A 14,555-nucleotide genomic window follows, 5' to 3' on the forward strand; every position below is an offset into this window, starting at 1 on the left:
ACATCATGTGTGAGTGGAGGTGATGACATCAACGTTCCCAAAACCCAATTGTTTTACATGCACAGACAGAGACATAGAAACTGGAGTTTTGAAAAATCTGCACTTCAGAGTGCATTATAATAATGAATTAATTAATTCATTTACATTTTTGTGCTTGAACGAGGTCAAAACACAGAGGAAAATGTTTGTTTTGCAAAATGTCTGGATACGTGTGGTCCGGTTTTCAAAAATCTTTTATCATTTCAGTGCTTTCTTTTGTCTGTTAAGCAGTGAGGTGACAAGCTTCGATTCCAGGCTGATGCTACAACATCAGGGGCGTAGCTATAGACAGTAGAGCCGCACTGGGGCCCCTACCACTGGTGGGCAGTGGTGCTTCAAAATGCTTCAAAGCAGTGCTCCCATTCACTCTCTCCCAACCTTGCCTTTACTATATTCTCACTGAATGGTCAGGTGGTATATACTGTGTATCCTCAAATGTGCACATCCACCTCTGTCAAGGTGTCAGTAACTTTCTTGAAATGAACATCAGTAGCAAGCAAAGTATAACAAAATTATAGGCTTATTACACATACCATAAAAACTGAACAACTATTAAAAATCCATTCAATTGAATATTTTCTTATTTTCTCTGGATGATTGCTGGGTAATATATTGTTGTCCAGTCTTAAGTGTTGGAAGTCTTAAGGTAACAATCATAAGTTAAGCGTGCTCAGAGCGCAACAGTTTAAAACCTGAAACCCTACACAAACGGCAGCTGAACACAGACAGTACAGACCCCCACAGTTTGTTTTTCAACTTTAAAGGTAACACTCAGCACGTACAGCATCTTGGTCATTGTTCTTTAAAAATCTGATTTACCTCCACCTCCAGGAGCTCATGAACCCTAGAGGCTAACCACAGGCATTCTTTAAATGTCTATGAGGAGGTCTGATACCCCCAGTGCTGCCAGATACTCCTCTCTCCTCAGTTTGTTTGATGTACAGATATGGCTTAGTCAGAAAACATTATTCAGGTATTTGACAAGCATTTTCACATCTTTTTTTTCAACCCCCAGTCTATAGTTGCCTTTTCAAGGTACACAGCTCGTCAATATGATCACAAAGTATCGTGGTGCAAACTTGTACAGCAGAGATCGAGGAAGATGATGCGGTTCCTCAAGGCGAGCAGTCCAATATGGCAGCCTTCAAATTCCCTCAGTGTTAAGATGCTGTTTATGTGAAAACATAAATGCCTATACCAAGGTTTACATTCAACACGAGCCGCCTCTCAACCTCCACAACTCTCACCCACACCTTTAACCCCCTCCCCCCACAAAGAGAGATTTGCCTCTGCAGGACCTCGCTGGCAGAGATCAAATCAGCCTTTGAGCCGCCTTGATCTCTGCTCCTCCCCTTTGGTTCTCTCTTGTTATTCCTCACGTCTCTATCGCCGATCCAGGAGGCGCAACACGGTGGATCCGAGGTCTGCCGATCGATAACGGGCCTCTGCTCTGTCAGGATTGAGGGTTTGTGGGTGCATGGAGAGGAAATGTGCACTGGACGGAAAGCCTTGATGCCATAGTGTGTGCTGGGGAGAAAACACAGTGAAAACAGCTGCAGTTCTCGCCATGATTGCTCATGAGAAGGTCTGAGTGAGATATGCTAATGGCTCCTGAAAACTCTGCCTGTGAGTCCCTCTGCAGTGTGGCTCTGGCTCTGTCTGTGCCTCCTTCTTCACTCTGTGTCTTTTTCTCATATTTTCACTAAGCAGGCCTCATGTGTGTCTCCCATTCTCTATCTCTCTCTCTCTCACACACACACACATAGCAGCCATTCCCTCTAATGCATCACTGACATCCACTCCAGCCTGTAACGTGGCTCCCCTGTCACCTACTGACACCATCCTCCTAACCTCCAGTCTGCCAGCCGCCTTGAATTATTCATCTAATATGCCCATTTGACAAAGCCAGCCGTTGTGCTGGTACGCCAAACACTACAGGCAGGAGAAATTTGTTTATCTGTCTCTCCGTGTCTCACTCTTTCACTTTGTGTTATTGTCTTTTCCTCTCCCTCGGCTCTCCCCTCTGTTCCTCCGTCTCATCTTTCCTTGCAAACGCCACGTTCTCGTCCTCTTTATTGGCATCTGCTGTCACGGTGATTTGCTAAAGTGGATGTGACAGGCAGCGAGCCTCGTTCGAGCCTCTTATAAAAGCCATACATTTGCCTCAATGGAGTTTTTTTTCAATCCAATTTCGTCTGCTTCTTTGGCACGCCGTGTTTGACCACGAGAGAGTGCGTTTTCTTCCCCGCTATAACGTTTATACCCTTGTTTTGTTGCTGATAATATATGCAAATTGCAGCCCTGGAAAAACGTAGGTCTCTTTGCTTTTGGTAATCAGCTCCCACCATTACACAAACAAAGAAATTACTTGCGTGTGTGTCATTATGGTTGAGCATTGCAGGGGCTGCTTGACTGGTGCTGCTTGACCCGGCTCTGAGTGCCAAAATGCTCCTCTCGCTCATCTATATTTCAGTGCACCGAGGGCGTTCTGTAATCATCTCAATTTGTGAACATGCAGCGGCGCCACTCTGCCGTTTCCAAGCACCGTAATCTTTAGTCGCATTCCGCCAAGGTGCCGGAGTAACAAGTGTCATGACAGCCTGAAATGTTATACATGTAGAGCCCGCAGCAGCCATCTTCTGTGCTGCTGGAGTACTTTTATTTCCACTGAATGTCAGCTCTGCTTGCGACTTCTAAATTTGCGACTGCTCTTAGCGCTGAAAGGCTTTCAGTGAGTCACGCTGTTCAGAATTTGACCCTGAGTTAGTTGGTTCATCCTGAGGTGCCGTCTAAGATTTTTTCGCCTGGTACCTTAATTATGGACCTGAGACTAGAATATTTGATATCATTTGAAAAATACTCCATGAAGATTTGAATGGAGGTTCCTGGTTTCCTTTCACAATGTTGTGGTGCTATTTCTGAGCAGGGCTCCCCTTCGGTTTTGGGATTGGAATCAGATGGAATTTCACTCATTTTTAAACTGCTTTGGCTCAGAAATGCAACAAATAAATAAGTAATATGTATCCGCTTCATGAAATGAATTGCATTGTAATTCATGTCAATTAAGTTTTAACGTCCATATTTCCGAGCTGCATGAGGTGTGCTGCTGATCTCTTGCTGTCTTAGCTGGGCGCTCAGCATGTTTCCTGGCTGAAATTCCACTTTTACAATTTCCGATTTTCAGGAAATGGCGTATTTCATCACATTTACACACGCTAACTGAATCCATGGAAGGGACTCTGTCACTGAATGTATTCACTTTTGTTCTGCCGCCATGGGAACAGTGTCTTAGCTTGAGTGCACAACACACACAGCAGCCCACAGACTCATGTGTGCTTTGATATTTTTTGAAATACGCTCACTCCCTTGCTGTGAGTTGGATGAGAATATTGATATCACTTTGATGTCTGTACAGTAAATATGAAGCTACCACCAGGAAGCAGGGGGGAAACAGCTTGGCTCTGTCCAGAGGTTACAAAATCCAAGTACCAGCACCTATGAAGCTCACCATGTACACGTTATATGTGTACAGATATACAGCACGTTATACAGAATACTGTTTGTTGAAATTTTTTAAAACTTATGAGTGAAAATCACATGTTGTCCCCTTTCGTATTAGGTGGAGCGAGGCCAGCTGCTCCCCCTATTCCCACTCTTTGCGCTAAGCTAAGCTAGCGTTAGCTCACCTGCCTCATGGGGACAAAATGCAAGTCCCCATAATGTAAATCATGAAGTTTTAGGGTGAAGACTTGAGTTAGGGTTAGGCAAGTAGTTTGTGTGTGTGTGTGTGTGTGTGTGTGTGTGTGTGTGTGTGTGTGTGTGTGTGTGTGTGTGAACCTCCAGAGGCATTGAGTTTGGCCCTCAGAGCCTCGTTGGCTCTCAGGCTTAGCCCTCCATCTACAACAAACCCCGCTGCTTGTCCCTTTTCCTGACGGAGGCTGGAGGGACACACTGGGCCTTTAGCTGCCCCCCCTTCCTCTCGTTCCCTCCTACACTGCAGCCAGGAAGGCCGTGTTAAACATCTCTCTTATTTTATCCTCCAGCCTGCCGTCAGTTTCAAGCTGTTCTCCTCTCATTTACAATGTGCTGCTCCATCCACGATGTCAGGATGCACGTCAGCTGCCAAACATGTACTTTTTTTTTACTCGTCTCGCTCGGCACAAAGAGGAGCCAGAGAACATTTTTCGCCGCAATCCTTCACATGTGCCAACCAACCCGATGCTCCCTCCGCAGGAACACGCTGATTCCTCCAAGCACATTTATGCGTCATTTCATTCAATTTCATGTACCATAAAACTGTAATAATAGCAGAATCAATTATTCTGCTTTTCCCCTTTTTCTCTCTCCTGTCAGTCCTAATGGTGTCATGTTCCCACTCCATGGCGACCGCCTGCTTCATGTTTTCATCCTGACACGAAGCCGCTGATTGCCTCCCAGAAGAGCCTGGATGGACGTGAACACTCTCACTCAGAGGCTCGCCCCAGAGCCAGACTCGGCTGGAGTCAGAGGTGCTGGAACAAGGCGCTCCACTGCTCTCTGTAGGCCTGTTTGTGACAGTGCATTGCTTTAATCCTCCAGGACTCGTCTCTGTGCCTGTGAACTCGCTCGTTCCACATTTCTGTGCTGTTCCACTGCAGAGCTGTAGCCAAGTTCTTTGCAGTCTGTCATTTGCTGCCTCACTGCGACTCAATGGATGCCACTTGAGATGTAAAATTGCATTGTTTTAAGTGATCTTTTGTTGAAAAGATGCTGTGCCAGATCTTTATATTCTGTTTCATTTAAAAAGATCCAACAAGCTCTTGCAGGCAGAGAAACCTTTATTTTGCTAATGAATTACTCCCAAAATCAACTGAACAAACTGAGTGAACATGGGCTTTCGAGCTGAACACAAGGCTGTGAACGTGGCTGTAAAAGAGATTTGGATTTCACACTTGAATGAAAATCCAAAAAATGTCACTTTTACCCTCGTATTTATAGGCAGCAACCTCTCACAACCCTTATGTTTTCTTCAGCTTTCCCCTTACTACTATCAAGTCGTCAGTTTGTGTTCAAGGCACCTATAAACCTCCCCAGTTGCATTACGCTGTTCAGACGAGGCAGTGTGGGCCCGACGTCGAGTCTGCTGCTACCTTCAGGGTCACTTCTGATGTTGGCTGGAGCGCTGGAGCTTTTTTAAAGTGTCTGTCTCTACCACTACACAGTATCTCCTTACTCAGCACACCTGCCGTTTGTGGGAAGTTTCACTGCCAGATCATGTGGATGGACTACAGACAGACTGAAAAATACTGGCCCAGGAATAAGTTAAAGTACCAATTTAAAAACATCAGATTTTTCCCTGCAGATAAACAGCCCCTGTGATTGATGGATTATAACATTATTAGATTGTAAATAAAGACACTGGAGCAGCATTTTACTTCTGTCGCTCATTAAGATGGAGCTAGTTTTAACTACTTTCATGTACTATATTGATAGGTAGTTCAGTCCAGTGGTTCCCAACCCAGGCATGCGACCCCTCCGAAGGGTCAAAAGATGAAATCTGAGGGGTCGCAAGATGACTGCAGGGTTTGTTCGGTTGCTAACCTTTTTCTCTCATCTTTTGAGCTGTTTGTGCATTCAGTTATTTATGATAAATGAAACTGATTAGTTTAAAGGGAGGTTGTCAGCTACAACTACAGCAGTCATACATAGTAAAAACTTAAATATTTCCCACTGAAGAAAAATAAGTTTAAAACAGAATAAAATGGATATGCTCATGTAAACTACAAGTACCTGAAGAAAGTGTACTTACCTACTGACCACTGGAGGTCGCCCACTGCTTGAGCTTTGGCCACACAGTAATTATATTCTGCTATTTAAGACTCTCCATATTACTCTTCCCTCACTTGTTGACAGCATTAATGAAATTCATTAGTGATGGAGGAGTCGCTGAAATGTGAGTTTTAATTAATATACGTAATTTCTGTAACAGTCCTTCACCCCTCATTTATTCAAAATCAGGATATTAAAAGAAATTACTTTTCCTGACAGATTCAATAGACAGTGTTAACACACACACACGCACACACACACACACTCACAGCTTCCTATGTCATTTGAAGGGTAACTTGAACTAACTTTGCAGAGAAGGACAGCGTGAAAAGAGAGGAGGAACATATTGTCCAGATAGCTCATTATAATGACTCCCACTCAAGGGTCCATGTGTTGTTTTATATAATCTGACTCCACACAGAGTCAGTACATCTCAGCGGATGAGTGACAGATGTAAACATCAAAGTTAAATTCAAGCCTGAAGTCTCAAAACTATGATGACTCATGTCCGTGCCTCTGTGTAACAAAACCTCTGTGAGTTTGTCTGTGAGTGTGTGTGTGTGTGTGTGTGTGTGTGTGTGTGTGTGTGTGGTGCGTTGGGGTTAGTGGTGGGCTCAGCATCGCCCTGCTCCTCTGCTGTCGTTCACGAGCGCGGACCTATTCTGGTCCCCTCAGCCTCCTCTCTTACGGCAGAGAAATGTGGGCTGACACAACAGAGTTTTACAAAGCCCAGCTGGCAGGCTTTGTTATGCAAGCATATTACAGCTTTGTTCCTGTCGGTGCATTACAGGAATAATCCACCCGAAAACACGTTAATACTGTCACTAACACAGCTATTGGCGCTGTGCCCTGCGTTTCTGGGCCCATTTTATTGTTTGATGGTGTACCTCTTATTGCAGCAGTTAAGTGAAAGTGGATTCATGTTTGACTGGAGTGCTTTGCAGGCCTGATACTGATATCATTACGCTGATGCATCCGAAAGCCAACTGTTCTGACAGGTCATAACCAGATATGGTATTAAATCATTTTAAATGTGATTTTGATGCCAAAACATCACACGGTTTTACTGTTTGCCCAAAGATTTTCTGCTTGTCAGGAAGAAAATATCTCTAAAACAGAATTTAGACACATGCTGTTAATGCTTTAACCAAATGAATCATGCAACCATGTTCCAAAGTGGTTAAACGTCATTTCAGCATGCCCTGAAATCAAGCTGACAACGTGACATTGTCATTATTACATTATCATTCTGCTTAAATGCATTCAAAAGCAGAGGCTGTTTTCTGTTATAACTGGTGCATTTAATGCCCGTGGGAAAATTCACCATCAAACTGTTGTCTGTTCACTTGGAAGAGTTATTGGAAGTCAAAACTTGAGGAACAAACAAAAACGATGAGGACTGGTTTACAGTTAACTCTGATTTCTCACATAATTCTCTCCTAAATTTCAGCAGAGAAGACTTTCCAAACTGTCACTATATTTTTATGAGAGTGTGAAAAGGAGATAGATAAAGCGAGAAAGAGACTAAAAGCATTGTTTGCATATTCAGTAAACAAATTCGTGTAAGCACAGACCACAGTTCAACCAGAACAGCGTGACTCTTATGAATTCACATGTTTTAAGTTTTGGGCTTTTTTTTTACCTGTTGCAATCCACCATGTCACTAGATGGCGCCAGCGGTCTTAAATGTCACTCTCAGTATCGCATCGTCGGTCGTTTTTAATATCACGTGACCGGATGTGCTGTTTCAAAACATTGAATTCGTGATGCTGGCAACCCGTGAGTGGTTGTCTAACAATGGTATTAGTGATATTTAGCTAACATTTGTCATTCGGGGTGAGAGAAAAATCTATTTTTGTGGCTCCAACATGGCGGGTCCACTGCTGGAGTTTGAGACTGAGATGTTTCTGAGTCTGTTCGGCTGTGACGGGCTGCTGGTGGTGGCGGAGGGGATGGGGATAGACCGCATCCTACTTCAATTCATGCGGGTTTACTCTGAGCAGGGGAGCCTGGTCCTCCTGCTCAACACAACCACACCTGAACAGGTGGGAACACATAGGTCGAGGCTAGTTTACATGTTTCCCTTGACCGCTTCATAACTTACCGAATGCTAAGCAGCTACCATGCTATGGCTAATATGAACGTTTGTGTTGCTTATTGATAAAACCGTATAAACTGTGGCTCGAGATGCAAAGAAGAGAGCTTTATATATGCTATGTATTTCAGAAATGTGTTCTAAGACAGTCAAATAGGGTGGCTAATCCACAACCACAAGGTCCCGCCATCCTTTTCCTACCAAGGGGAACAATACTCATTTCACATCAAACATTTTGACTTGTAAAAGCAAGAAAAACACAGGTAGATTTAATATTATTAATGATGGCTGCATTCCATTTAGGTGAGCCTGTGAACCGGTGAAAATGGCCTGTATAGCATCACGTAGCCTGTTTGTCATTATTATCTACACTGCTGTAATCCAACAGATAACTGCATGGCTCCTGGGTACAGAGGTTTACAGTCACCTTTTGTTCCAATCAGTGCAGTTACAGTAGCTTTAACAAAATACTTCATTTCATGTCCTCCCTCTTCAGGAGTATTTTACAGAGCAGCTGCGAATGGAGGGTGTGGCCCACCTGCCCAGGACGGTCACCAGCGACGTCCAGAGCACTGAGCGCTATAATGTATACACTGAGGGAGGGGTGCTGTTTGTCACCAGCAGGATCCTGGTGGTCGACTTCCTCACTGACCGCATCCCTGCTCATCTCATATCAGGTCAGGCAGCTGCCCGATCCTGGCTAAGAGTGAGAGAGCCGTGCCTGTTTTGTTGCACATGCATAAGTGTATATATATACATAACCCACAGAAAAGTAAAGATAGTTTAGTCAAATAATTTTATAGTGATGTAGCATTTATTGATGGGTATTGCAGTACATTTTGCAGGTGTTTCTGTCTTTCTGGTCAGTCAGTGTAGTCTCACTAAAGTAACATACACAAACTCTTTACACATACATACATACACATACTCAAAATCTTTCTGTACCATCCCCTCAGGCATCCTGGTGTACCGTGCTCATAAAATCATTGAGTCATGTCAGGAGGCGTTCATCCTTCGTCTGTTCAGACAGAAGAACAAGACAGGCTTCATTAAAGCCTTCACTGACAAAGCCACGGCCTTCTCCTCAGGCTTCTGCCAGGTGGAGCGTGTGATGAGGAACCTCTTTGTCAAAAAGCTCTACCTGTGGCCCAGGTATGATGGAATGTATTAGACCTTCACAGCAGACCTTTAGTCACAGCAGGAAACGCACAGGTGTAATTAGTACCGTTAATAAAGACTACTTTCTTCCCTCTTTACCTTTGCTCTCTTCACCTGCTTCGTTCAACAGGTTTCAAGCATCCGTAAACACAGCACTGGACAGGCACAAGCCGGAGGTGGTGGAGCTGCATGTGTCTTTGATGCCAGCTATGAGGGCCATCCAGAGCTCCATCCTGGATATCATGAGCGCCTGTCTGAAGGAGCTCAAACGCTACAACCCCACCCTCGAGGCCGAAGACCTCTCCCTAGAGAACACGCTGGGAAACACCTTTGACAAGGTCTGTCATTGTGTCGATTAAGCTGCTTTGGCATGGAATTTGATATTGAAATTAAATTTTGGCCTTTGAGATATATTTGATTGAATTTTTACAGAAGGCTTAATATAATGGGAACAAGAAAAAAAAACAGGAAAACTGTACGAAATCCTTACAAAACGCTTCTTTAAAAACACTTCTTTCAAATACTGCAGTGGCGATGCCTTGTTGATGACCTGTATGTGAGAAGAATTTTCATTTTTAAGGTTGTGTTTTGCCTTATTTCGATCCAGACCATCCGTCACTACCTGGACCCCCTGTGGCATCAGCTGGGAGCCAAGACCAAGGCCCTGGTCCAGGACCTGAAAGTGCTGAGGGTTCTCTTGCTTTACCTCACCCAGTACGACTGTGTGACCTTCCTCAATCTGCTTGAGTCGCTGCGCTCCAGCCAAAAGATCTTTGGATCCAATTCAGGTAAACTAGATGCACTTTGCTGCTCTGAGTATTTACTTGGAAGTACTTGGGGTGAAAAACAGTATGTAATCCTTATGATTAAACACCTTTATCCTTGTTTGATCGCATGTGCGTGTTGTTGTAACCTTCAGGGTGGTTGTTCCTGGACTCCAGTACCTCCATGTTTGTGAATGCCAGGGGCAGAGTGTACCGCATCCCTGAGAGCAAAAAGAAACTCAAAGTGGGAGCGGAGGCAGAGAAACAAAAGCCATCCTCTGCCTTAGGTAACTGGATCTCTGACAACTTGTTCTTCAGACTGTATTATCTGCTTGTATGTATTTGATGTTGGAATTACTAAAGGCTCAGTGTATGTGTGTGTGTCAGAGGTGAAGCGGGAACTGGTGCTGGAGAAGAGCCCAAAGTGGGAGGCTCTGACTGAGGTACTGCAGGAGATTGAGAGGGAGAACAAGAGCTCTCAACAAGAACCAGGTCTGAGCTCAGTTCTGTGTCATAAACGTCCATCATGTCACGTGTGTGTCATCGTTACTCTATGGATTTGCATTTAATGCACTATATTAACAGAATTTCATAGGAACTAGATTTTAGTTTCAAAAAGGTGGTTTTGTTGTCCATTGGAATTACCTTGATCTTTAGTAAACCTTTGTGTTGTGTATGTCACAAGAGAGCAGAGAGACCAGCCTAAACACAGCTGACATTTCACAAAGTCATCCTCAGGGTGTGCTGGTTTGTCCTAGTTCACTGCCTGGTGCTTCTGCTTTATAGACTACATCATCCACATGTTACACATGCCGACTGTACTGGCAAGACACACTATGATTGCACACTAGTACCCCTGAATGTGGAGAAAATACAGAATATAGAATAAGGTTTTCTCCCACCAGACATTTACAACTGCTGCATTCCATTTGTGTGTCTCTTTAGCGTTATCAGGTTTCCTATTAGCACTGGGTTTAATTCAAAATTTTGCTAATTAAATGCTTTTGCTTTTCACTTCATTTCACACCAAATCCTCTGCCATCGTCTTGTTTGTCTTATGATAACATGCTTAGTATTTTGGTGAATGAATACCTGGAAATTAACTAAATGGGTTTTAATTTCTATAAAAAAAGCAAAACAAGGACAGAAGCGGTGGGCAAGTAATGTGACTGGTGTAACCGGTGTATGCCCGAACATTGTCTAACACCGGCAACATCAACTACCAACTACCGTAACATGGCTCAGTTGAGATAAATGGTGGTGTTGATAAAAGGGTATTTGAGTGGGAAGCACTGGCACGGCTGTTGGAGTGCGTCTCCCAAAAAAAGTTGAGAACCACTGAAGCAAGCCATGTGAGTGAACCAGCCTGCACAATTCCAGAGCCTGGAACTGGTGCAAATGCCACGCACATGATGGTGGCGATTTGCTATTAGTAAAAAGGATGGGTGCACTTACCTAAGTCTGGTGCGTTTGTGTATCTAACCGCTGACATGTCACCCTCAGGTCATGTGCTGATCTGTGCCAGTGACGACAGGACTTGTGCCCAGCTGCAGCAGTACATCAGGCACGGCTCTGACTGGCTGCTCAACCGACTGTATGCCCGCACGATCGGTAAACGGGACTCCGCCGCAGCCGCTGCTTTTGAACTTGACTCACACAAAAAGGGCAAAGGCTGGCCTACAAAAGGAGCCAAGGGAAAGGAGCCTGCACAGAAAAAAAACACAAAATCCACAAAGAGTAAAAAAAGGCCATCCCTGACCCTGACCCAGATGATGGGGAAGGAGGAGACAGACGGAGCAGTGGTGATGGGCAGCAGTGGAGATGAGGATGAACCGATGGAGGAGGAGGAAGGTGAGGAAGAACCGCTGAAGCTGGATTTGTCATCGGATGCCTACTACGGTGTCCTAAAGGAGCCGCTGACTGTCATTCACCCACTGAAAGGCCTCACTGACCCCCACAGCCTGACCCGGGTGCTGTATAAGGTGGAGCCCAGTTTCGTGGTGCTGTACGACGCTGAAGTCAGTTTCGTCCGCCAGCTGGAGATCTACAAAGCTAGCCGGCCCGGAAAGCCACTGAGGGTCTATTTCCTCATCTATGGAGGCTCGACAGAAGAACAGAAGTACCTGACGGCACTGTCCAAGGAAAAGAAAGCCTTCGAACACTTGATCAGGTCAGAACCATTTCTTCCGTTTCTCTCCTCTCAAAGCACCTTGGGAGTATCTGTTAACGTGTGCTTTGTTGAAGCGTCGGCTTCTGATTGGTGCTTGTATGTGTGTTTGTGTCTCTACAGGGAAAAGGCCACTATGGTCATCCCAGAGGAGAGGGAGGGGCGGGAAGACACCAACTTGGACCTTGCAAGGAATTTAGAGCCTGCCAATGCCACCACCAACACCCGCAAAGCAGGCATGTCTGTTCAGTCATTTTTAAAAGGTTTACATTTGCTTTCTGTTTCTCAGTGCTTTAATTATTTCCTGCACTGTTTCCTTTGTTGTTCCTTATAAAAGTTGCAAGTTTTCTTGAATGCCTCATTATTTTGTATTTTATGCCCTGTCCAATAACCAGGAGGCCAGGAGCAGCCCAAAGAGCCCTCCCGAGTCATTGTGGACATGCGTGAGTTCCGCAGTGAGCTCCCCTCCTTGCTGCACCGCCGTGGGCTGGACATCGAGCCTGTCACCCTAGAAGTAGGTGATTACATCTTGACCCCGGACACATGCGTCGAGCGCAAGAGCGTCAGTGATCTGATTGGCTCGTTGCAGAGCGGCCGCCTCTACACCCAGTGTCTCTCAATGATCCGCTACTACAGGAAACCAGTGCTTCTCATTGAGTTTGACCCAGCGAAACCGTTTTCCTTAATGGCCCGGTCGGATTTCCGTCATGAGATATCGTCTAATGATATTTCTTCAAAACTCACCTTACTCACCTTGCATTTCCCCCGGCTGCGTATCCTGTGGTGCCCCTCGCCACACGCCACAGCTGACCTCTTTCTGGATCTAAAGCAAGGTCGCTCCGAACCCGATGCTGCAGCAGCTCAGGCTGTCACAGCAGAGTCAGACGTGGTGGCGGAGTCGGCAGACCTCTACAACCCCGGACCTTATGACTTCCTGTTGAAAATGCCTGGGGTCAATACAAAAAACTACAGGGCTCTTATAAAAAATGCAGACAGCCTGGCAGATTTAGCCAAACTTAGCCAAGACAAGCTTGCTGAAATACTCGGGAATGCTAACAATGCTAAGTTGTTGTACGAGTTTTTCCATCATGTCGCTGATGCCCCTGCTCCTGTGCAGAAGGCCAAACAGACATGATAGCCAGTAAAGCGTCTGGTGAATGTATAAAGATATATTTTTCCTGTCATCAGGATTAGTTTTACATGAATTCACACCTTATATTTGTAAAGTTTGAGTCTTTATCATCAAAAGTGAAATATGTATTATATTGATGTACAGAATGAACTGAAATAATTCAGGTTTCTCTCTTGTATTATGTGAACTACTCTGCAAATGAAACATGTATTAGATTTTTAAAAATGACTTGCAAAAAAAAAAAGAATTTTATAAATGTTTTGTATAATATTTCTTTCAAAATAAAGCTTTCTGGAACAGCACTGTTTTGTTAAATACATTTAATATTTTTGGGTTTGATGACTTTCGCCTTAGAAAGGGATTGCAGAGAATTGAAATAATTAAAAGGACAAGGGTAGGAGCGCCATTTTCTCTAATCAGTGTTATCCAAATGTGGGGAGATAATAGTATTTCATATATACAGTATATAACCTTAGTTAAACAGACAATCCCTTTGAGGGCCAGACATCACTAAATGGATTTTACGTTAAAAGTTTAAAACTGGCCAGTGGGATGAGACATTAAAATCCTCTGTAATTCTTTCTGTTTATGAGGTGCAAAGTAGTGGAAGATGGTCTTGGCAAGTTCAGTCTGAACTACTTAAACAGGCCTGAGAAGGTGTGGTGAGCAGTGATTTTAAATTTCAATCAAAGTAGTTATCTTCTTGTTGCGAGTGAGGACCAGCCTACTGTCTCATACACTACACAGTGTATTTATCTCCTGTAATGAAATGCAGAGCCAGAAAAGATAAATGATTGAATAATGAATAATCTTCCAGTCCTTAAGAAACAGAAACACCCTTTAGTCCAATTTAGGAAACTTTTTACTGAATTCCTGAATTCCCAGATAATCATGAGATTTCATTTTTTTATTTCAGTACTGTGAAGTGTATGGATGGCATGGGGATGCAAACTGGAAGTAAGGGTTCTTGAGAATAAAACACATTGTGTCTTGTCAGAAGTCAGCACAAGTTTGAAGAAATCTTGAACTAGCTCGAGTTAAAGAAATACATATGAAGTACATATTGCAGTAACATGTAACCAGGTGTTTAATTGCACAAAAAAGTCAAATAACTAATATGTCAACAAGTACAGCTGCCCATTAAAAATACCACAGTAAAAAGTATTTTCCACTTTATAACTTTAATCCACTACAGTTTGAACTCTTGCTGGAGGGAGCTACAAAAATACCAGTGCTTCATCACTGAGTAAACCTACTTAGTAACTCTACTTTTATTACTTTTCACCTACTTTTTAAACTTTTTAAAGTCATCTATTCCAGAGCATGCTGTCGCCCTTGTCATCAGTTACTGATGTGCTCCAGCAGTGTGAAACACTGACAGCAAATGGCCAG

General features: G+C 43.9%; 1 protein-coding gene across 1 annotated transcript; it reads left to right on the plus strand.

Moving 5' to 3' along the window:
* The first annotated feature begins 7,620 nt into the window (after positions 1–7,620).
* On the plus strand, positions 7,621–13,449 carry ercc4 (excision repair cross-complementation group 4). Its single transcript, XM_041962941.1, has 10 exons — positions 7,621–7,892; positions 8,439–8,619; positions 8,899–9,094; positions 9,231–9,438; positions 9,708–9,888; positions 10,020–10,151; positions 10,252–10,356; positions 11,368–12,034; positions 12,155–12,267; positions 12,427–13,449. Exons 1-10 carry the CDS (start codon positions 7,716–7,718, stop codon positions 13,164–13,166), a joined length of 2,700 nt encoding a protein of 899 aa, XP_041818875.1. The 5' UTR covers positions 7,621–7,715; the 3' UTR covers positions 13,167–13,449.
* The last annotated feature ends 1,106 nt before the right edge of the window (positions 13,450–14,555 follow it).

This window comes from Chelmon rostratus, chromosome 21 (assembly GCF_017976325.1).
Source record: "Chelmon rostratus isolate fCheRos1 chromosome 21, fCheRos1.pri, whole genome shotgun sequence".
Classification (NCBI taxonomy): domain Eukaryota; kingdom Metazoa; phylum Chordata; class Actinopteri; order Chaetodontiformes; family Chaetodontidae; genus Chelmon; species Chelmon rostratus.

Bases quoted from the DNA above. Each gene is read 5' to 3' on its own strand.
- ercc4 (XM_041962941.1), top strand. From the start codon at position 7,716: ATGGCGGGTCCACTGCTGGAGTTTGAGACTGAGATGTTTCTGAGTCTG. The intron at 9,095-9,230 runs GTATGATGGAAT...TTCGTTCAACAG, and splicing joins AAGCTCTACCTGTGGCCCAG to GTTTCAAGCATCCGTAAACA. The intron at 9,439-9,707 runs GTCTGTCATTGT...ATTTCGATCCAG, and splicing joins TGGGAAACACCTTTGACAAG to ACCATCCGTCACTACCTGGA.